The following is a 23325-nucleotide window of genomic DNA, read 5'->3' as shown; positions in this document are numbered from 1 at the left end:
TTAAAAACAACTACAATTCTGATATTTAGGCCAGTGGTTCCCAAACTTACATTTTAGGCAATTATTCCTATTTTCATGTTAATTCTGATTCAGGCGTAAACTCCTCAGCGCCTAAATATGGTGTAAAAATGGTGTGGTATAAGTGCATGCAGCGGATACTTCTCTGCACAGTTTTCATCAGTTAACCTGTACCATTCCAAAATGGTGCAGAGAGTAGCTTTACATTGCACGTTCTTATTCCTGGAGGCATTTGGGGAAGCCCTTTATTTTAAGTTACAGTTCTGCGCATATTTGAACATAGCTCATAAACACAGAAATTATGGTCACTCTGAATAGGAGGTCTGCATTTTTACAACATAAAAAGTTGCCAGAAATATGATGTGATTGATGTGAGCGATCTGAGTTGCTTAGGATAAAAAAAAATTCAATGCTCCAATATTGAACATATTCCTAAATAATTGCCGAAATGTGAATATCTTAACATAACTGGAAACTAGTCCCATCATATTCAGAACATGCAAGATTTTACTGCCCTTTTTTCCCTTTCTGGAGCAATGTCAGGAAAAGATCAATAACATTTGTGCTGAATGTAAAACATCTGATTCTTAACAGAAATCTTTAGGAAATTTTGAGTTGAACAAAAGTGCAGTTTATTCCAAAAATTACAAATTTCCAGTAAACCAATTCAAAGGGGGAGGAGGGTTGGTACAACTGTTCCAAGTGGTGGAAAGTTTAATCTAAGAGTTGCAAGTTGGATCCAGAAGTATTGTGGAAGATTTTCAGATCTTTTTCTCTTTTTTACCTTCAATATTTAGGCAATTTTGAGGAATGGCATATATAGCGGATAATGTAGTCTTTGACACTAGAATGCAGTACAATTTTAAGAGGTCGTTGACATAACATTCCTCAAAATCTTTTGGATTTTGGTATCCTCAGTCCTGAACTTTTTCAGTTAAATACAAATATTTAATATGATTACATAAAGAGTTCAGTTTAATTACCTGCTACCCATGAACAGTCAGGGTCGTACACTGTTTATTATTGAGCCCCCTCTGTTGGGGCATTCATCACAATGCCTGCACTGGCCTGTAAGGTTAACTTTGTTTTGAATACACTGTGACTAAACCATTGTAAGTATTTTATTAAAAAACTGTTATACATTTGTTTAGTTGCATCTATGATTATAATACCTTCATCAGCTTCATGGCAATTATTTTCAGGGAGAAAAATTTAAGTTCTCCCGAGGCTGGGCTTACATTCCCTCACCCACTAAAAAAGTAAGATAATGGGGAGCCACGGCTTATGGCAAATAGGTCAAGGGAGCCGTGGGTCGAAAAAGTTTGGGAACCACTGCTATAGATGATAAGTACATCTGAACAAATCAAGTTGTCTAAGTTTCATTTCCTCTGAACCGTTAGTGAATTTCGAAAGTCTACTTTGATTAGTATGTTCCCTTTCTTTACCCGCTTTTAGTGAACTTGTGAAAATCTGCTTATCTAGAATAGCGTGTTCCTTATTTCCCTTCCCTTAATTTCTCAATTTCTAAATGATTCTTACTCTCATTCATTGTTATACAATATTTCTAATTCTTGTTATAGATAGTTTGATCTGTGTTAATCTTATGCTCATGACATATGATGATAAAAATGATTAGATAAAGTGTGTTCAAAACTTCTCGAGTCTGTGGTTATTATAAAGAGTATAAACATAATTCAAATATATATGGTATTTGTGTTGTCTACTTACTCCCACAGCTAGCTCCCTGATCCATTGTGATCATAGGTACCTGTTTTGAGGATTGGTAAAGTCAGGTACACGGAAACAAACAGAAGTGAACTGAATTGGGCTTCCGAGCCAAACACAGCACTGAGACCGCCCTCATCGCAGCAACAGACGACATTCGAACTCTACTGGACAATGGAGACACTGTCGCCCTCATCCTCCTCGACCTCTCTGCAGCCTTCGACACAGTCTGCCACAGCACCCTTTTACAACGCCTCAGAAACATCGGAATCCAAGGAAAAGCACTGGAATGGATCACCTCGTTCCTCACCGGAAGAACCCAGAGAGTCCGCCTCCCACCATACAAGTCCGAGGCCTCTGAAATCATCTGCGGCGTACCACAAGGATCCTCACTCAGTCCCACCCTCTTCAACGTATACATGAGCCCCCTTGCGGCCATCGCCCGCCAACACAACCTCAACATCATCTCTTACGCGGACGACACTCAACTGATCCTCTCTCTCACCAAGGACCCCAGCACCGCCAAAACTAACCTACACGAAGGAATGAAAGAAGTCGCCGAATGGATGAAACAAAGCCGTCTGAAACTGAACTCAGACAAAACAGAAGTCCTCATCTTAGGCACATCCCCCTCTGCATGGGACGACTCCTGGTGGCCGGAAGCCCTCGGAAAAGCACCCATCCCAACAGACCACGCACGGAACCTTGGCGTCATCCTGGATTCTTCACTCTCAATGAACAGACAAGTCAGCGCCGTATCCTCTTCCTGCTTTAACATTCTTCGCATGCTCAGAAAAACATTTCGCTGGATCCCTTCCGAAACAAGGAAAACAGTCACCCACGCTCTAGTCACGAGCCGACTGGACTACGGAAACACCCTCTACGCAGGTACCACCGCTAAACTCCAGAAGAAACTACAACGTATCCAAAACGCCTCAGCCAGGCTCATATTAGACATCCCACGCAACGAACACATCTCTGGTCACCTTAAAGACCTCCACTGGCTACCCGTCAATAAGAGGATCACTTTCCGACTGCTTACCCACGCACACAAATCACTCTACGACATCGGACCAGATTGCCTCAACTCTCGACTGTCCTTCTACACCCCCTCCCGCCAACTTCGCTCTTCCAGCCAAGCCTTCGCCAATGTACCTCGCATCAACAAGACCACCATGGGAGGCAGATCCTTTTCATACCTGGCTGCCAAAACATGGAACTTACTCCCCGCCTACCTTCGCCTCACCCAGAATCACCTAGCGTTCAGAAAGCAGCTTAAAACGTGGATATTTGACAAATAATCCTCCTCCCCTCCCTAAAGCGCCTTGAAACCCTTTGGGTATGTAGTGCGCTATACAAATTTTATGACTTGACTTGACTTGACTAGGTTACCTGATTAAAGTATAATGAAATTATTTTCATGGGCCCAAGTGTGCATTAGTTAGTCGGGTGACCTGCGCGCTCTATCAAACCCTCCTTCTGTTTCAAAAGAGACCTGCAACTCCATTTCCTCAACAAATACTTTCCCCGTCCAACATCAACAAACCTAGACTTCAATATCCGAGTTGACTCCTCTCTCACTTGACATTTAAGTATAGTTGGTGTCCGGACTGTGTTAGCCACCTTCGTTTGTTTTCTCTCCCTCCCCTGCACTGTTTACCTATTTTTCATGTTGTATTTTTATCTCGGTTTTGCTTCCTTACCGCTTTCCTAATGTGTAATGCAATTTTCTTCTGTCTTTACTGTGTATATGTAAAGCGCTCTGATACCCAGGGCCCGGGGTCAAGCTAGCGCTATATAAAACTGTTTAAATAAATAAAATAAAAAAATAAAATTCAAGTCTTGACCACGGCCCGCAAATAACTCTCCCAATAGGACTGACCGCGTCCCTGCAGCACTCAAGCCGTTCAAGTACCGAGACCCATGCAGCCGCAGAGCTACTACAGCAAATATTGCATCTCATCTCTGACCATCGACTCATATAGATACCTCGCTAGAGAAACTCTTAAAATCTTAAAAGGCATTATTGGTGCACCTCAATTCGCCACCCTAGGACTGAACAATTACTCCTGCGACAATTAACCCCTTCACACGTCACAACGATATTTTTTTGATAATCTTTGATGGCTTGTGGCTTACTGACAACGAAAAAAGAAAACACTCTCCGTGGGAGCCAATAACATGACTAAAATGCTGGTCAGCCAATAACTGCGTGCCTTTCTGCAGGTTTATCCCTTGATTGTATAGTGTACGTGTCACTCTAACGTGGTGGGCTGGTTTCTGCAATTGATTTGTTGATTTTTCATAACAAGTTAGATTGATCTATGTAGGAAAAGTGGCTATTGGCTCGCGATTGGCCGGCCCCTCTAGGAAACAAAGTTCACTAGCAAGCGGCAAGGATTTCTGATTGGCTAGCTCTGATGTCAGTTAAGTTTCACTGTACAGCGGCAGGGGCAGCACTAGCAGGAAGAACAAACCCTTCTCTAGACTGTGCTGATCCAAGAGCCTCAATGAGCGGACAGGGGAGCTCGGGGGAACCCGAGGAGATGACCGACCAGGTGTTTGCGCAAGTAAGACAAGGGCTGTGTGGAGGAAACAAGCAGTGCGTATGCATAGATTGAACCCCCCTTCTTGTTAGCTCAGATCGTGTCACGTTCAACCTGGGTGGATACGTATGTCCGGGGGTGGAGTATTGTAAGCGTGCATATTCAAACGCTGCACGCATGATGTGATACTGTGTGTTTGTAAGAACTCTCCGTGCGAGTAAGACAGTGTGCGAAACCTCTTGTCTAAGTGTGATCGATCTTGTGCTGGAGGTATCCCTGCGTAAAAGGATCCCTGTGTATGGTTGTGCGCTTAGGAGGATTTCTTTAATTGTCCCAGGGCCAGTGCTTAAAATGGGAAAGCACTCAGTACCTTCACTTATTTTATTTGAAAGGGAGTGTACCTGCTCCTCCCAGCAGCACATAGGTAGGTACTCTGGGATAGCGAGTACCTACACCTTTACATTTAGCTCTGACAGTTGTGTATGGTTTTGGCAACACATAGTTCTCAAGTCTGAGTAACCACTAACTTTAGCACATTTGATGACATCAAGGGAAGTGACATTAGACGACTTTTGACCCACTGACTTCCCATGGAGTCACAGGCAGTGAAATTAGCGACATTGCAGGATGTAATCTTGCAAAGGGTGCATTCTTTCGTCACCCTTTGACTCAGATCCTCTTCTGAAATGCTGTCAAAGCTAAATAATAAATAATTTGGATTATTATTTGGGGTGGATGCCCATTTCAAAGAATAAGCACATCCATTGACGGGGTGAACCCACAAACGTACTAAATGAACCTGATCTTAGACCCCTGGTAGGCGTGGCACAAAGCAGACATGCATATTTTAGGGCAATGTGTACACTATTTATTTAGTACCAAAACCGTAATAAAGTCAATATCCAAAACAATAAAAATCGCGAACCGAATTAGAAAAATAGTGTAACATTTAACAAACCCAATGACAAAATGCAATAAGTGGATCCAAAGATATGAGTTTGAAAAATTTTTTTTAAGGGAAAATGGTGCCAGAAAGCACAAAGTGGCAATGGCAGTTATAACGTTCTTCTTTACAGATAGACAGCTACGCGTGATGTATGAATAAAGGTCAGTTTATTGGAAAAGGGTATACACAACTCTCCAAGTATAAAGCCTGATCCAACTGTAGCTGCATTGAATTTGGACCCCCGAGGTTCTAGCACCAGATTTCATCCAACCTCATTGGCCAGGATATAACAACAGTCTATGGTCCCAGTAGACCGGGACCTAGGCGCGATTTGAAACTGACAGCAGACCTATGAACCTGTAAATAAATTTCACCCTGCGATGAGGTGGCAGAGTCTTGGAAGGGGTTGGGCCTTGTGCCAAACGCTACCAAAGAGGTACTCTGCCTTCCATCAAGCCCACCACCATCACCTCCACCCCCCCCCAAACAAAGGGTCGTGAGGCTGTTACCGATGTCCTAGAGTTTTTTTCACACCTCTTAATCCACATCGCCTGCCTACAGCTGCACAAAATAAGATGGAAATACACTGTATGCAGTGGTTTCCAGCTCACCTGCCTGCCACTATTTGGTGTCTGCTCCTCACAGGGTAACTGTGTGAAGGTAGCCGAAATTGTGTGACACACGGTGACACCGTGTGAGTTGGCAGATCTGTAACAGCGAAGGAGCACTGGTCAGATTCACCTACCAGGAACAACCTGGTCAAATATTTTACCTTCTGACTTAGTTTGTTAAGCCCTAATCCACCACAGAAGTACACTTATAATCCCTCACCCCCCAAGACCTCATGGGAGACACTTAAACCAGCCATTGTCCAGTTACCTTCTAGGAAAAAGCCTCTTTCAGCTTTTTGTGTCCCTGTAGCCACACAGGTCAGCCATCTGACCCTTTGAGTATACATGAGGAAGCAGCGCCAGTCCTTCTGGACTGCTCTTAGGTCACATCTAACTGGTTCAGTGCTCTTCTAATCTTATGCAGGCTCAGAAAGTGATATAAAGTGGGTTCCTCAAGGTGCCTCATTGATGCCTGGCATTAGCTAGTGGGTGGGAATGACTCCTCGGCACACACTTACCAATGGGGTGTAAGATCCCTGGGCAAACCCTACACTCTTTGGGAATTTTCAAGATGTAAAAGTTTTTTTAGCCACACTGAACTTGGGCTCTGAGGGCTGGAGATGTGTGTGGGACTGTAGTATGGTAATCCTAATGTCCTCCCACTTGTTGAGAGCGTAGTTTCTCGGCTACACTTCTCAGGCTAAGTTGGGTCACTGATGATGGTCCTCTCTGCTTACTGCTGAGTGTGCTTGATAGTAAGCAGCAACTGGGTGGGCAGCAGTGTTTCCAGACTAGGCTACTTCCTGCACAAATGGACAACATTTTTGCCATTTGTGCGGGGAAAAAACGCACCTGACGGGTGACAGTTGTTTGGGCTAGGTTGTGCCCTCAGTGCTTTATTAGGTCTCACCTGAGCCAGCGCGCATGCGCTGCGAGGCATTAAGTAAGGGCTTTTAAGCTCTAAACACACGCTCGTACGTGAGCTTTTTTTTTCTAAGCCAGCAAATGGCCCCTGCTTGTGTCTTTTTTAAAAACACAGCACGCAATTGGTGCAAGGCGGGTGACTGTCCTGCCTTGTTTGGTCGATGGCCTAGGGTCCGCGGGAGCGAGCTTCAACTCCATCTGTTTGCAATTTCAACTCCATCGGTTTCCAATTATCGCATTGGCGGTAATTGCAAACAGATGGTGCTCGCGTTTTTTTCTTGTTAAACTCTGCGCTTGTTTTCCCTGTTACTGCTGTCACTTTCAGTCTCCTCACTAGCGCCCAAAACCATATGAGTATATGTACATTTTACAAGTTCGGATTACATAACATTTTTAAATCGCACCTCATTAAATACTGGCATGTGTAGCATATGTTGTGATGTTAGGCCTGTTATATAGCGCACATTCTTTCAGTGTAATTGTCTGCCTTTTGTACACTTTCACAGCGTGGAAATTAAAGCTGTAAATCCCCTTCCTGGGTGATATAAAAGCCGCCACAGCATCACTCGGTACTGCCTCAGCATCACGCAGCGCCACCACAGCATCACGCAGCGCCACCACAGCATCACGCAGCGCCACCACAGCATCACGCAGCCCCACCACAGCATCACGCAGCGCCACCACAGCATCATGCAGCGCCACCACAGCATCACGCAGCGCCACCACAGCATCACTCCGTGCCACCACAGCATCACTCCGTGTCACCACAGCATCACTCCGTGCCACCACAGCATCACTCCGTGCCACCACAGCATCACTCCGCGCCACCACAGCATCACTCCGCGCCACCACAGCATCACTCCGCGCTACCACATCATCACTCCGCGCCACCACAGCATAAATCCACGCCACCACAGCATAAATCCACGCCACCACAGCATCACTCCGCGCCACCACAGCATCACTCCGCGCTACCACAGCATCACTCCGCGTCACCACAGCATCACTCCGCGTCACCACAGCATCACTCCGCGTCACCACAGCATCTCTCCGCGTCACCACAGCATCTCTCCGCGTCACCACAGCATCTCTCCGCGTCACCATAGCATCTCTCCGCGTCACCACAGCATCTCTCCGCGTAACCACAGCATCTCTCCGCGTCACCACAGCATCACTCCGCGCCACCACAGCATCACTCCGCGCCACCACAGCATCACTCCGCGCCACCACAGCATCACTCCGCGCCACCACAGCATCACTCCGCGCCACCACAGCATCACTCAGCGCCACCACAGCATCACTAAGCAGAACCACAGCATCACTCAGCGCTCAACAGCATCACTCATCATGACCACTGCATCTCAGTGCCACACCACATAATTACTCTACTCAATACAACATAAGTACACTAAACATACCAGCCAGTACCACATAATTACACGGCACATAATTACACTCTACTCAATGCAACATAAATGCACTCCGCTTAATTACACGCCACTCTATTCAATGCAGCATAAATACACTCCACATAATACCACTCAGTGTGACATAGTTACACGCCACATTATTACTATCTACTCCATGCAACAAAAATACACCCCACATACCACTAAGTACCACATAATTACAAGCCACATAATTACACTCTACTCAATACAACATAAATACACTCCACATAATACCATTTAGTGCCGCATAATTACACTCTACTCAATGCAACACAAATACACTCCATATAATACTCAGTGCCACATAATTACACACCACATATTTACACTCTACTCAATGCAACATAAATACACTCCCCATAATACCAGTGTGCCACATAATTACATGCCGCATAATTACTCTACTCAGTGCAACATAAATACACTCCACAAAATACCACTCAGTGCGACATAGTTACACACCACATAATTACACTCTACTCAATGCAACATGCATACACTCCACATACCACTCAGTACCACCTAATTACACGCCACATAATTATATTCTACTGAATGCAACATACACTCCACATAATACCACTCAATGCAACATAATCACACGCCACATAATCACACTCTACTCAATGCAACATAAATACACTCCACATAATACCACTCAGTGCCACATAATAACACACCACATAATTAAACTTTACTCAATGCAATATAAATCCACTCCACATATTCCCACTTAGTACCACATAATCACACGTCACAATTACTATATTCAATGCAACATACATGCACTCCTCATATTACTCCTCAATGCCACATAATTGCACACACCTAAACATCACCTAAGCATCACATCAGTCTGCCCTTGGAATCTGGCATCTGTTGATTCTCCCCTAGTGTCCGTCTACTGCACGTGTTCTAATTAAATTACTGTTTTCCAACCTCCACTCCCCCGTTATTTATGCCATGCTCCCCCATAACAAAAAACAATATAACGGACAGGCAGGAAGAAGTTGCCAGCAGTGCAACTCCAAAAAAACTAGAAGAAATTTTTTATGTTAAAATCATTTTTTAATCAGGTTGGTCTGTTGTATATAATGTCGTCTTGGTTTGTATAAAAGTAACAAAAATACTTAACACTTTTTATTATAAATTTTCAGCATGATGCACAGCAGCCACAATGCTCTACAACATAGCCAAAAGTTCTGGCTAAACACACAAGGTTCAAGAGGCGAGACCTATTGGCTATGCCAAAGCTTGTTTGTTTCAGTTTGAGGCCCTGCCTCATAAATGTCTTGGTTACCACAATGCACTGAAGATGCACACTGTCCCCTGCCTTAGGTAGCATCAAGCCCTCCTCAGCCTGCCTCCCCTCCTAGGCTGTCCCCTCCCACGCCCCAAGCTTTGAGGTAGAAGCAACAGTCTGTCACGGGCTGTACACAATAATGACACAAGTAGTTATATTAAGGCGCAATGACATGTGGTGTTCCTTAAAGCAACTACTGGTGCCATTATTGACACCATCCCTCTGTGGTGTTTGGCTACAGGGCCGCCACTCTCTTTCAGTGTATGAAAGCTCTTCCAATGATAGTCCTGTTTGAAGAGAATTACTGGTGCTCGGCAGGAGAGTCAAGATTGGCAGTGACCGGGCCTGAAAGAGTTTCCTTTCCATCTGCTCTTATGTCGCACGTCGTCATTGAGTCTAACTATAAGAAACATATGTTGGAAAATGCACGCACTGCAGGGATCTGTTTGTGGAATCACAGTTTTGACTCTTAAAGTAACATCGATGTAACATTAATGTGCTTGCTGCAAAGCACTACTCTTTTGTTACTTGAAGTTTTTGTTTTACAATCTTAGTATGGCGCGTTGAGTTATGAATCGGCATCCAGGAACTGCATGCACACTGCAAGGCATAGGTATAGAACCGTATCGTTTTTTTTCAATCTTTTGGTATTCTAGGGTCGCTAGAAAGAGTTAATTTTGAAGGAAACAACATCTTTTTGTATTGACAACCTCAACTTCTGTATTACTTGTTAAATTTGGACTTTGTTTATTCAGACCAAGCACTATTCACATATCACACTTACCAGCATGGATATGTGACTTCTACGCCTTGTAACAATCATTCTCTTATGTAACATTCAATGTACATTGATTTACACATTTCTATGATTCATTGTGTGAGTCTTATATAAAGTGCACCAACACTGTACCCTAACCCTTAGCCTGGGACTAGTAGCACGACAAAAGAAATTAAATTAAAAAATACTATTTAAATTATTGCCAGCGTAATTACTCATACGGCGACATACATCTGACATTCTTATAGTGCATCCATAGCTGACATAAAGCGGTTGAACAAAGTCAAAAACTTGCCTCCAAATTATAGTTTCTCTTAAACACTTGTGAAGTAAGAAGCTTATTATTGTTTCTCTCCATTTTATTGACATTTAGATTGTAAGCTCCAGATACGTCCCAGCAAGGATAAGACACCAAAAACAGCAAGGCCGATGGCCTTTTAGGTGAGGCCATTGTGTTGGTCTCATATGGAAGTAAAAATCAGAGTGCTGCTGAATGAGCCCTACTGTCGGCAAATTACATCGGGACATATTCTGCATGTTCCATTTAAGCTTGCTTAGATCTGATCAATAATTGCTGCTTTATCTGGCTGGTTTCCCATCAGATCCTGCACTGATGAAAGGAAATACATAAAGGATAGAGTGAAAAGATGATGCTGAAAAGGAAAACAATGAAATGTGAGATATGCCAATGGAGTATTGAAGAAAGATGTAGGGTGGAAAAAGGGCCCCATAGCTCTATACCCTCACTGTGCTGAGATGGGCATACAAAACTGACTGTAACCCAGATTATTATTATGTGGGCTCTGCAGTGAGGGCAAGGATTATATGGGCACGTAATGTAACCCCCTAAATAACCCACTGATAAGCACTGTCAAAAACGTTTACTGCATTCAGCATCAGGGCTCTCAATCATTTTCCGTCATAAACACCCACCCACACCCTGAACTCATCCAGATACCTAGAGGTGACTGCGTTCACAATATGCACTAGACAAGAGTCATATGTGGTATGAAAATAGAACTACAGAAACACATCTGAAAAAAAGCAAATATTTGCAAACCCCGACCAAGCAGCCATTAACCTCACCCAATGGCTATCCAACAGCGCCGACATCCTAGCACCGTTGAAAAAAACGTCAAATCAAACTAGGCAGCAAAAACGCCTCCTGGTTCAACGATGATCTTAAGAAATCGAAGAAACTCTGTCGCTCCCTCGAAGGCCTGGAAAAAAGACCCAAACACCAGCACCAGGGACGCCTTCAAAAACGCCACCCGCATACACCACCAACTAATCCGGTCTGCCAAGAAAGCCGCATTCAAAGACCGACTAGATAACAACGCCCACAACAGCAAGGAATTATTCAACATCGTCAAAGAATTTACCAACCCCTCAACCAACTCCAACGACATCACCCCCTCTCAAGCCCTCTGCGACTCCCTAGCTTCGTTCTTCCACAACAACATCGCAGACATCCACAACAGCTTCGACAACCGACCCGGAGACCAACCCGCCCAACCTTCTGCAGGACCTTCACCCCCCTTGAACATCCCTAATGACTGGAACCCAATCTCCACTGAGGACACCATCCACCTGATGAACTCCATCCACTCAGGATCCCCCACAGACCCTTGCCCTCACCACATCTTCAACAAAGCAGACTCCATCATAGCACCGCACCTCCGAGACGTCATCAACTGCTCCCTGAACTCCGCCACCTTCCCAGAAAGCTGGAAACACGCAGAACTTAGCGCCCTTCTGAAAAAACCCACAGCGGACCCCACCGAACTCAAAAACTACCGCCCCATCTCGCTCCTTCCATTCCCGGCCAAAGTCATTGAGAAAGCTGTCAACAACCAGCTCGCCGCCTTCCTCGAAACCAACAAATCCCTTGACTCCTCACAGTCCGGCTTCCGAGCCAAACACAGCACAGAGACCGCCCTCATCGCAGCAACAGACGACATTCGAACTCTACTGGACAATGGAGACACAGTCGCCCTCATCCTCCTCGACCTCTCCGCAGCCTTCGACATAGTCTGCCATAGCACCCTTCTACAGCGCCTCAGAAACATCGGAATCCAAGGAAAAGCACTGGAATGGATCACCTCGTTCCTCATCGGAAGAACCCAGAGAGTCCGCCTCCCACCATTCAAGTCAGAGGCCACTGAAGTCATCTGCGGCGTACCACAAGGATCCTCACTCAGCCCCACCCTCTTCAACGTATATATGAGCCCCCTCGCGGCCATCGCACGCCAACACAACCTCAACATCCTCTCACTCACCAAAGACCCTAACACCGCCAAAACCAACCTACATGAAGGAATGAAATAAGTAGCCGAGTGGATGAAGCACAGCCGTCTGAAACTGAACTCAGACAAAACAGAAGTCCTTATCTTAGGTACCTCCCCCTCCTCCTGGGATGACTCTTGGTGGCCAGAGGCCCTTGGAAAAGCACCCATCCCGACGGACCACGCACGGAACCTGGGCGTCATCCTGGACTCCTCACTCTCTATGAACAGACAAGTCAACGCCGTTTCATCATCTTGCTTCAACATTCTTCGCATGCTCAAAAAAACATTTCGCTGGATCCCCACCGAAACCAGAAAAACGGTCACCCATGCATGGGTTACAAGCCGCCTGGACTACGGAAACACCCTTTACGCCGGTATCACCGCAAAACTCCAGAAAAAACTCCAACGCATCCAGAACGCATCAGTCAGACTCATACTAGACATCCAGCGTAAAGACCACATCTCTAGTCACCTGAAAAACCTCCACTGGCTTCCCGTCAATAAGAGGATTACTTTCCGCCTCCTAACCCACGCACACAAAGCACTTTACGAACTTGGACCCGAATGCCTCAACACACGACTTTCCTTCTACACCCCCTCCCGCCAGCTACGATCCTCCAACCAAGCCCTTGCTACCGTACCTCGCATCAACAAAACCACCATGGGAGGTAGATCCTTCTCCTACCTCGCAGCTAAAACCTGGAACTCACTCCCCACTCACCTTCGTCTCACTCAGAACCACCTAGCATTCAGAAAGCAACTTAAAACTTGGATATTCGACAAGTAATTCCCCACCCTCTTCAAGCGCCTTGAGACCCTCCGGGTATGTAGCGCGCTATATAAATCTTTTGACTTTGACTTTGACTTTGAGGAAGGGGCAGCCCTACTGATTAAGGGGAATGGAATTGGATGGGGCAAGTGTAGTGATGACAGTGTCACCAGGCTTGAAGGAGAGCTTGTGTTTAGATGTTAGGGGAGGGTATCACATGGTTTTGGGAAGGGATCTTTTTCCTTTCCACTCCAATAGCCTTGATTTCATATGAACTCTAAACAAACGCTTTTACTTCTTGCCAAAACTTGGAGCGCTAGTCTATTCTTTGCTGAAATGCGAAGACAATAACATCAGCCCTGTATCACGTTTAGTGTCCCAGGAAGTGGTCATGGTCAAAGACTTTGGAGCGGAGGGCTGGGGACTCATCAGAGTAAGCGACTATCTCCTTTCTGGTCTTTATACATTTTAGCTGAAGAAAATGGGCCTCTTGTTGCTGGTTGCCTAAGAAGTGGTGCTGGAATTGATAGTGGATTCTTTATATGTGTATCATTGTGTGGTGTTAATCCTGCAAGATCGATTAAATGTACTGTTTTAGGAGCCACATTACTTAAACAGTTTCAATGTTCCCGCACTTGGACTTCACTGGGATGCATTATAGTCTGCCCTTGTAAAGTTTGTTAATCAATGCCAGATTCAGGTTTGGATTTGTGGCGACGGCAGAGGCAGTTGGGTCATAGTTGGGAGCGATCTTTAAAATCAGTAGTTATTTTAAGAATTTGGACAAGATTGCAGAAGTCCATAGGTGCCCATTGAATCCCCTCACACTATACACTTATTGATTAGAAATTAGAATTATGCTTAAAATGTTTCCTGAAGGCTGTTTTTGCATAAATTGAGGTTTGCAACTTCAGGCTTGTTTTTGGGCTGATAGTGGTCTGCATTGGGTTGAATCTGGGCTTGAACTTGGACAGCTTTGGGCTAGGAATGGGTTTGCAAAATCTGGCAACACTGGCCTTCTCTCGCCCAACAAACAACATGAGGTGGATCGCAGGACAGTGGACAGGCTAGCTATGCTGTAAAGCATGTGGCAGGAAGAATAGCAAGTCCCCTCAATCAGCCCACCAATTCCCCTTATTCACTTATGTATGCTCCTGCCTGGCTAGGGGCTTGCTCAGGCTCTCTGTTGGGCCATGCTAGCAATGCTAGCCACCCCTTGTTTGACCGATTTTGGTCTATATGCTGCACTGCACAGTGCCAGGCGCCAAGTGAGAAGATAAACTCAGGAACGTGCATTCAGACACTCTTGAAAGGCTCTGGGGCGCTTAATAAACAAGACACGTGTCTGTAGCAGAGAGTCCATGCTGATGTGCATGAGAATCAGCTGCGTAAGTGTGACAGCTTATTCACTGACTAATGTGCATGAGACTTGAGGTCTCTGGAAACACCAGCAGACGGTCAAGAGTACGAACATGACTGAGAACTGCATTTAACTATTTACTGGGTGATAGGTAAGGCTGAGAGAACCATTTAATAAGTGATCCATGTCATAGCGTATGGCCTGTGGAACAACGGATAATTTACAAGTTAAAGCATGCTTACTTTGCTGTTTATAGATAAACATTTATTATAGAATCAAAAAGATAACAATTGTTTTAAATCCAGTATAATTTAAACAGAATAAAAGTCTTTGGTTCTTTCCCGAAGATTAGAACTGTTGCAGCCATTCTTAGCCTGGGAAGTAAAGAGTTCCTAGGTGTAAGGGCAGCAAGTGGAAATACTTGACTAGAAATCTGGAATTTATTAAAAGAGAGATATCAAAGCAGGCACGTTCCCTACTGCTAGTAGCCCCTCTACCCTCATACAATCTGAAGGTTTGCCTCTAAATAGAATGGTTCTTGCTGCACCAAGATCGTATGGGGAAGACAGGCTGGGTTAAACTGAACATGCACGTCTAATGGTAGTAAGTGGATGGATTTGTATAGGAACTTGATATGTTCAAATTTGCTAGCACCCATAGTGACGTCCGCTGCTGATTGCTGAACAGCTTTAAGTAGAAGAAGAACACATTTAGGAAGGACAATTAACAATGCATTGCCACCACCAAAGTGGAAGAGCACAAGATATTGTATTCCGGAACTGAATGCAGTTGTAGCGAGAACACGTTAACCATCTTGGGCAAAATAATCCAAAATGTGCATTCTGTTTTTTTCCCAGCAAAAGGTGCTTACTTTGTTAGTTTGGAATCTAAATTGATCCCTATTTATCTGGCAGGATAAGCCTATAACACAGTGACATGATGTTTGTGAAATGGAAACCCAAGACCGAATTTAAGTAGTAACTTTACCTGAGGGAAAGAGTATAAGCTCAGTAATAATTGGACTACATTTTAGATTTGCCTAAGCTAGTCCATGCTTAGTTACTGAGAGAAAGTTTTGCTGTTGGGAAAGATCATGCTATGACTACACTATAAGACAGAGTTGGGTGCCATGGGCTTACTGATTAATTTGGCAACATACAAAGATTATTTTCAGCGTGGTCATGAATCACTCTGAATTCCCAACCACACTGTGTGAACTTACCATTTTAGTCCATGTGTACCATGCACATTTGAGCCATTATATGATTTGATGATGTTCTGATGTGAAGTATGTCTAAACAATTCTGTTCAAAGCTGGAATTAACACATCAGTGCTTGATAGAGGCATGATTTAATGTAATCAGAAGTACTCATTCCTGATCATCAGCAGGTGCTTAGGTGAAGCAATAGGGCATTTGGAGGGAAAGGGTCACTTTCCTTTTCTAGCCTTTGTGGGCTTGACTACTTCTAAACATTCTTCTGACTGGCTAATGGGAGAAAGGGACCCATACTTTCTGGCGGTGCATTCCTTTCATAATCATTATGCCTTATTGTACTTCAGAGCCGATCCTACTACTGTCAGTCGTAAGACATTCAGCGGCCCACCAGCTCACCAAATACATGGTAAAAAGTTCTTTCAAGATTGCGTGGTTTATGCACTTTTTGATGCTTCAAAGAACTCTCAACCATTCTTTGAGATAAGTGTAGGGGTCCTTCTATATGCCATACAAGAGGTTAGTTTGACTTATTGCTGCAGGTGTTACCTGCCTCTCAAAATATTTTAGACTGTTATTCAACAATTGACAGCTTTTACATGCAGTGTTAGACCAGTAAGTGGAGGAAGACAGCAGGGTTGTTTGTGCCCCTTTTTGAATTTACAGATTATCTTGAAGTAATATTTGTTTAAGACACAGACCCCCCTCTTTCAGACCTTAGCACCATCTTTGCCTTGAGGTTTCCAGTGTGATGGTTAGGACCTGAAACCTTCCTGTCATAGACCAACCAATTGAAATGCTCAATTTCCCAGCTAGACTAAATTCTATGCGTATAAATGGTTTCATTTTGTAGTCTGGCGGTGATTGGCCTAGGTAATGATCTTGCTGCTTGTTTCAATATCATATTCTGGTCGTCCGAGGGTGGCACTGGGTCTTAGAGACCTGGCATTCACAATAATTTTAGTACTTAATGAATGGTCAAAGTATATCACAATCCTGGCTTCAGAAATCTGTATTCTTATGACTTCAAAACAAATATAAATCGTGTCCTTTTCTTGATCGTTTCTCTGGGAAGGCAAACCCCTCTACTTCAAATTCAATTTAACAACTATGTTTATTAAGTCATAAACATATACAGAAACATAACAAATTACAAAACATACACACAGAGTTCTATTACGTACAGCTATAATAAACGCATTGCCATTACACGTGTGCTTGCTGCATCTTTTCAGTTTTCTTTTAAAAAGCTGCTGATTCGAACGCTACCAGAGAACTATTCAAAGAAACAGAAAACTCACTTCTTCTTCTACTGTCCTTAATGAATTTGCATTAAACAAGAGGAGAAGAAACATTCTTCAAAACTTCTTATACTTAAGGCAAAAAAGGAACATGTGCAAAGGAGATGCACTCCCCTAGTAACAATTGCAGTCCGAAACGTTTACATAGATGTTATTCTTACTAAACATTACAGGTAAAACGGGTACTCCGATTCACATTTTGAGTAATAAATGTCTGCCAGGGATAGGAACTACCAACAAGTACTGAGACATACCAAGTACATTTCTACATTGCAACCAAAGATTTAGTAATCTTTTAGTTGCTGCACGGTCAAATTCTTATATGCTGTATTTCAGAAAAATGTTTTTTAGAGTTGACCCTAATTAATATTGGATAGGTACGGAGAACAAATCAAGATACCTTGGTGATCATATTTAGCGTGTGGTTCCAAGACCCTATGATAGAGGAAAGCAGTCCAGCTTAAGCTAGCATTCCCGAGTTCCACGAAGAAAGCCCACCCACTTTCCTTACTGAAGTCCTAAAGAGTATCAGGAAAAATAGTATGGACTGACCCACCGTCCCAATGCTAAATGATTACAGCCCAGGTGCTACCGTACAGGGATGGGGCCAAATAATCTTTTTAGCAATCTTTCCTTAAGATTTTGGGAATTATAAGTACATATAATGTTGTAGGGGGTGAATCTTTACAAAACCTTGGGGACTTTTTTAACATTAAAAGCTGTCAGTGGCTGGACCGCCCATTGCAGTCCCATCCCTGCGAGCCTTCGATGACCCTCTATTTGTAAACGTGGTCCCATATAGTTGTACTTTTGAACTGATTGCAGTTTAGCTTTTCCCCTTCCTACAAAACAGTTCATCTGTGATTCCCAAAGATGTGATATTATGAATCATTTCATTGTTGATTAACAGTTCTATAAACAGATTAATGCTGGAATAATGGTTCCAGTTGACGATGCAGCCTGACCTTGATACTATCAACTATCTCTGCATGGATCTTGGTCATTAGCTTGCCAAACTAGTAAATGATGGTAGCAATAACAAATTAGAGGTCTTGGTACTGACACGAGGAAATCTATATTATAATGATCAATTCTCATGTCATTGTATAACAAGCATTTGCAATGCAATAGGTCTCGCATTATGAAAGTTTGAGCTATTGGTCATGTAAATGACAATATTTTTAGGTCGAGCTGGAGAAAGCAATGTGAAGCATTGCGTCCAGCGAAGTATCTATTGTTGTCCGTTTTCGGGAATCTGAGACAGGGAATGTGCATGCAGCGATTTCACTTCGTGGGCGCGCACGCCCAGGCCGGCGCCGTTCACATCTCCTGTGTCAGATTCACCGCAAGACAGCCTCTCGCCACTCTCAATCGCGCGCACACATAGCCACACTCACGCATGCGCACACACACACATACACCCACGCAGGCACAATGCATCAGGGTCCACGCACACAGACCCACATATACACACGCACAGCTAACAGACACACAGTCACACATATACATACATACATACACACGCACAGCTACACGCGCGCACACCCACAGCTACACCCACATCCCCTCTTACCTCACCGGGCTCTTGTCGCTGCGCATCTCTGCATCATCTGGCACACGCGGGTCTTCTTTGCCAGCACGACGCGGGGCTGTCCCCTTAGGCATGGGAGCCCCGCAGTGTTTTCCGATGTTCTTCACCCGGGCCCCCTCCTGGGACCCGGGACTTCAGCTGCCGGACCTGGGAGGGCGGGGGCTGCCCGCGCATGTGCGGCATTTGTAACCGGGGCTCTTCCAAACGAAAGTTAGAAATGCAGCGCATGCGCGGGCTGCCCCCGCCCTCCCAAGTCTCCTCACAGCCCGGATACAGAGTTTGTTGCTTTTGCCTTCACTATTTGAAATTCTTCATTTCGATGTCGACAAAATAAAAGTGGACTCGAGAAAGGGGATTTTTAAAAACGATGCCATTTGCATATTTTTAAAGCGGTGAGACAACGAGGATGATAAGTCAGTGGTAAGGCTATGACAATATACTAATGTCTCAAGTTCGGAGACGTATGATTTGCTTTCATAATAACAAACCTCGATTTATTTAGCACTTCCTTTAAATCTTTCCATTTAAGTTAAGATAAGTCGTTAGCAAACACCCTCAAACTCCCAAATGTCCAACATTGTGCCCCAGTAGAGCTAGTGCACTAGCCACCAGTCTGTACCTGCACTACCACAAACATTCCGGCCCACATCCTGGCATTTGCTTTCTTTTCTGGGGGCACTGCCGGTTCGGAGGCTGGTGCATGGTACTTCCTAATTGCAGAAATTAGTCCGACCTTCCAACAGTCCAATTAAAAGCTGGATACAGCCAACAAGGTTCGTATTTTTTTTTTTTTGAGATATCACATGGGGTGGGGTGGGGTGTGGTCTCTTTAGTGGTGCTAGAGTGTTTTTTCCCCTCCATAAATTTGTGCAAACCCAGGAGCACATGACGTCTAGACTGCACCCATTGTTGGAGCATTTCTATAGTAACAGTCGGATGTTTGGGGTCTTACAAAACAACTGTCCTGCTTTGCGGCCCCTGCTTATCACAAAGTACCTAGTGAAAAGGGGTGACAGCCTGGATGGAGACCCAGGTGGTGTAGGTGTATACTAAGTGGACATGCCAGAGTAGGCCTTCATGCCAGCATGTGTAGGGGGAAGCCTCTAGGACCATTACTTGATTGTTAATGGGAGTCACCAGTTAGGAAGCCAGAGTATTTTAATGCTTAAAGTCTTGACGCTCAATCGTACAAAGAGCCATGCCTAGATGTCAATGCTGTTAGACTGTGTTTGATGGGTCTTGGATGGAATCCTTGGAGGTTAAGAGCTGAGTAGCTACTAAAGAAACTCATTCTCGGGCACTCTTGTGCTCCTTTGCACGTTTGTAACTCTGCCTCTTAAGGTAACCCTCCATTCTCCTGTTAGGTGATTACCTTCTTAGTCTTTGAGTGTCCCCCCCGCCCCCTCTCCCGGGTACTTTGGCAATATGGGAATAAGGTAAACAGACTACACAAAGCACGTGGGTTGTTGGCAGCTGTTTCTCCCACATGCAAGACATCTGACAAACAATATTGTACGATTACTGTTGGCTAAGGTAAAAAATGTCTTTGTAAACAGTTAAAATGAAGGGATTTCGAATTTTGGGTCAAGTGTGCAGAGCAGTACTGTCCCTGTGCTCTCTGCGCAGATCCAACACCCGTCTTCTCTCAAAACGGCAAACAACTGTAAGGCACACACACTCCACAAGTGACCTCTTAGTGTTCGGTTAGAAATAAAACAAAACTAGTTCAAATATGTTCTCTCAACGTTTCAAGCTTTGTTACAAATGTCACAAAAAATGTTAATATTTCACTTCTGTTCTTGGATTTTCGTCACAATACAATACAATACAATGAGCATCATCTTCACAAAAGTTATTTACAAAAGCTATTGCCATTATAAATTACAATAACTTTTTTAAGTATTCATTATTTAAAAAAATAAAAGCCATTTTTATTTGTATATCAATACATCTAAGTCACGTAAATACAACACATTGCATTACAAATGCTATAGGTGTCACATTTGTAAAAGTTAAAACTATTGGCATTGTAAATGACAAAGCTATTAATTTCGCTATTTTCAAAACCAACACATAAATAAAAAATGTGTCATTTACAATACCAATAGCTTAAACTTTCCTAATGCGAGACCTATTGCATTGCAAATGCTTGTTATTTATGTGTTGGTTTTGAAAATCGTTAAATTAATAGCTTTGTCATTTACAATGCCAATAGTTATAACTTTCGCAAATGTGACACCTATAGCATTTGTAATGTAACATGTTTTGTATTTACGTGACTTAGATGTATTGATATTACAAATAACGATGACTTTTTTAATTTTGAAAAATAATTAATACTTAAATAAAAGTGATTGTAATTTATAATGGCAATAGCTTAAACTTTTGTAAATAACTTTTGTGAAGATTATGTTTAGTGTATTTTATTGTGATGAAAATCCAAGAACAGAAGTGAAATATTAACATCTTTTTGTGACATTTGTAATAAAGCTTGAAACATTGAGAGAACATATTTGACCCAGTTGTTTTTGAATTGTTGCACAGATTGATGCTGTGATGGCGCGGAGTGTTGTTGTGGTGGCGACGAGTGATGCTGTGGTGTTCAGTGATGCTGTGGTAGCGCATAGTGATGTTGTGGTGCCCCTGAGTGATGCTGTGGTGGCCCCGAGTGATGCTGTGGTGGCCCAGAGTGATGCTGTGGTGGCCCAGAGTGATGCTGTGGTGGCCCAGAGTGATGCTGTGGAGGCCGTGAGTGATGCTGTGGAGGCCGTGAGTGATGCTGTGGAGGCCGTGAGTGATGCTGTGGAGGCCGTGAGTGATGCTGTGGAGGCCGTGAGTGATGCTGTGGAGGCCGTGAGTGATGCTTTTGAGGCCATGAGTGATGCTGTGGGGGTGCTGAGTGATGTTGTGGTGGTGCTGTGGTGGTGCTGGGTGGTGCTGTGGTGGTGCTGGGTGGTGCTGTGGTGGTGCTGGGTGGTGCTGAGTGATGCTGTGGTGGTGCTGAGAGGTGCTGTGGTGCTGAGTGGTGCTGTGGTGGTGCTGAGTAATGCTGTGGTGGTGCTGTGGTGGTGCTGAGTGGTGCTGTGGTGGTGCTGAGTGGTGCTGTGGTGGTGCTAAGTGGTGCTGTGGTGGTGCTGAGTGATGCTGGGGTGGTGGTGGGGGGTGCTGTGGTGGTGTTGGTTGGTGGTGCTTTGGTGGTGCTGTGGTGGTGCTGAGTGATGCTGTGGTGGTGCTGAGTGGTGCTGAGTGGTGCTGTGGTGGTGCTGAGTGATGCTGTGGTGGTGCTGAGTGGTGCTGTGGTGGTGCTGAGTGAGGCCGATAGACAGAGTGAGTGAGGGCGATAGTCAGAGTGAGGGCGATAGGTAGACAGAGTGAGGGCGATAGGTAGACAGAGTGAGGGCGATAGGTAGACAGAGTGAGGGCGATAGGTAGACAGAGTGAGGGCGATAGGTAGACAGAGTGAGGGCGATAGGTAGACAGAGTGAGGGCGATAGGTAGACAGAGTGAGGGGGATAGGTAGACAGAGTGAGGGCGATAGGTAGACAGAGTGAGGGCGATAGGTAGACAGAGTGAGGGCGATAGGTAGACAGAGTGAGGGCGATAGGTAGACAGAGTGAGGGCGATAGGTAGACAGAGTGAGGGCGATAGGCAGAGTGAGTGAGGGCGATAGACAGAGTGAGTGAGGGCGATAGACAGAGTGAGTGAGGGCGATAGACAGAGTGAGTGAGGGCGATAGACAGAGTGAGTGAGGGCGATAGACAGAGTGAGTGAGGGCGATAGACAGAGTGAGTGAGGGCGATAGACAGATTGAGTGAGGGTGATAGATAAAGTGAGGTGGCCTCGTGGTGGCCGTGGTGGTGGTGGACGTAGTGGTGGTGGATGTGGAGGTGGTGGACGTAGTGGTGGTGGATGTGGAGGTGGTGGACGTAGTGGTGGTGGATGTGGAGGTGGTGGACGTAGTGGTGGTGGATGTGATGGTGGTGGACGTAGTGGTGGTGGATGTGATGGTGGTGGACGTGGTGGTGGACGCGGTGGTGGATGTGGTGGACGTGGTGGTGGACGTGATGGTGGTGGTGGACGCTGTGAGGTTTGTGAGAAGAGAGACCATCGAGGGAGGCATGAAGATGGTAGAGTTAGGACCTGTGACTGGAGATTAGCAGTCAGTAGGATACATGGGAGATTTAAGACTTCGGCGCGGAGGAGGGGGGGTGAGGAAGAAAGGGGATCGGCATGAGGTTAGGGAGGGAGATATGCATGGAGGGAAGGTGGCGTGCTGGTGACATCACATGTCGGGGGATCGGCTTTGGTTTGCATTTAGTTTTCTAACAATGCGAGCAATGATGAGGTACGCACAAGTAATGATAAATGACATCAGCAGTTTATAAACTATTTTATGAAAAACGCATGCGATTCTAAAGATCAGCAAACCATGACTCTCATTTGACTAAACGAGTGGCAAGAAAGAGGGAATGCTACTTTTGATTGAGCGCTATATAAGAA

General features: G+C 44.7%; 1 protein-coding gene across 1 annotated transcript in view; it reads left to right on the top strand.

Moving 5' to 3' along the window:
* The first annotated feature begins 4163 nt into the window (after positions 1 to 4163).
* The window catches only part of LOC147750887 (uncharacterized), a 235175-nt gene continuing 216013 nt past the window's right edge, over positions 4164 to 23325 (top strand). The window contains exon 1 of the mRNA XM_086918474.1: positions 4164 to 4313. Within this exon, the coding sequence (XP_086774600.1) occupies positions 4164 to 4313 (150 nt within the window). The remainder of the gene's footprint in view (positions 4314 to 23325) is intronic.

The sequence above is a fragment of the Lissotriton vulgaris genome, chromosome 1_1, assembly GCF_964263255.1.
Source record: "Lissotriton vulgaris chromosome 1_1, aLisVul1.2, whole genome shotgun sequence".
NCBI lineage: Eukaryota > Metazoa > Chordata > Amphibia > Caudata > Salamandridae > Lissotriton > Lissotriton vulgaris.
Note: the sequence above shows the minus strand (reverse complement) of the source record. Positions and strands in the feature narration are given on the sequence as shown.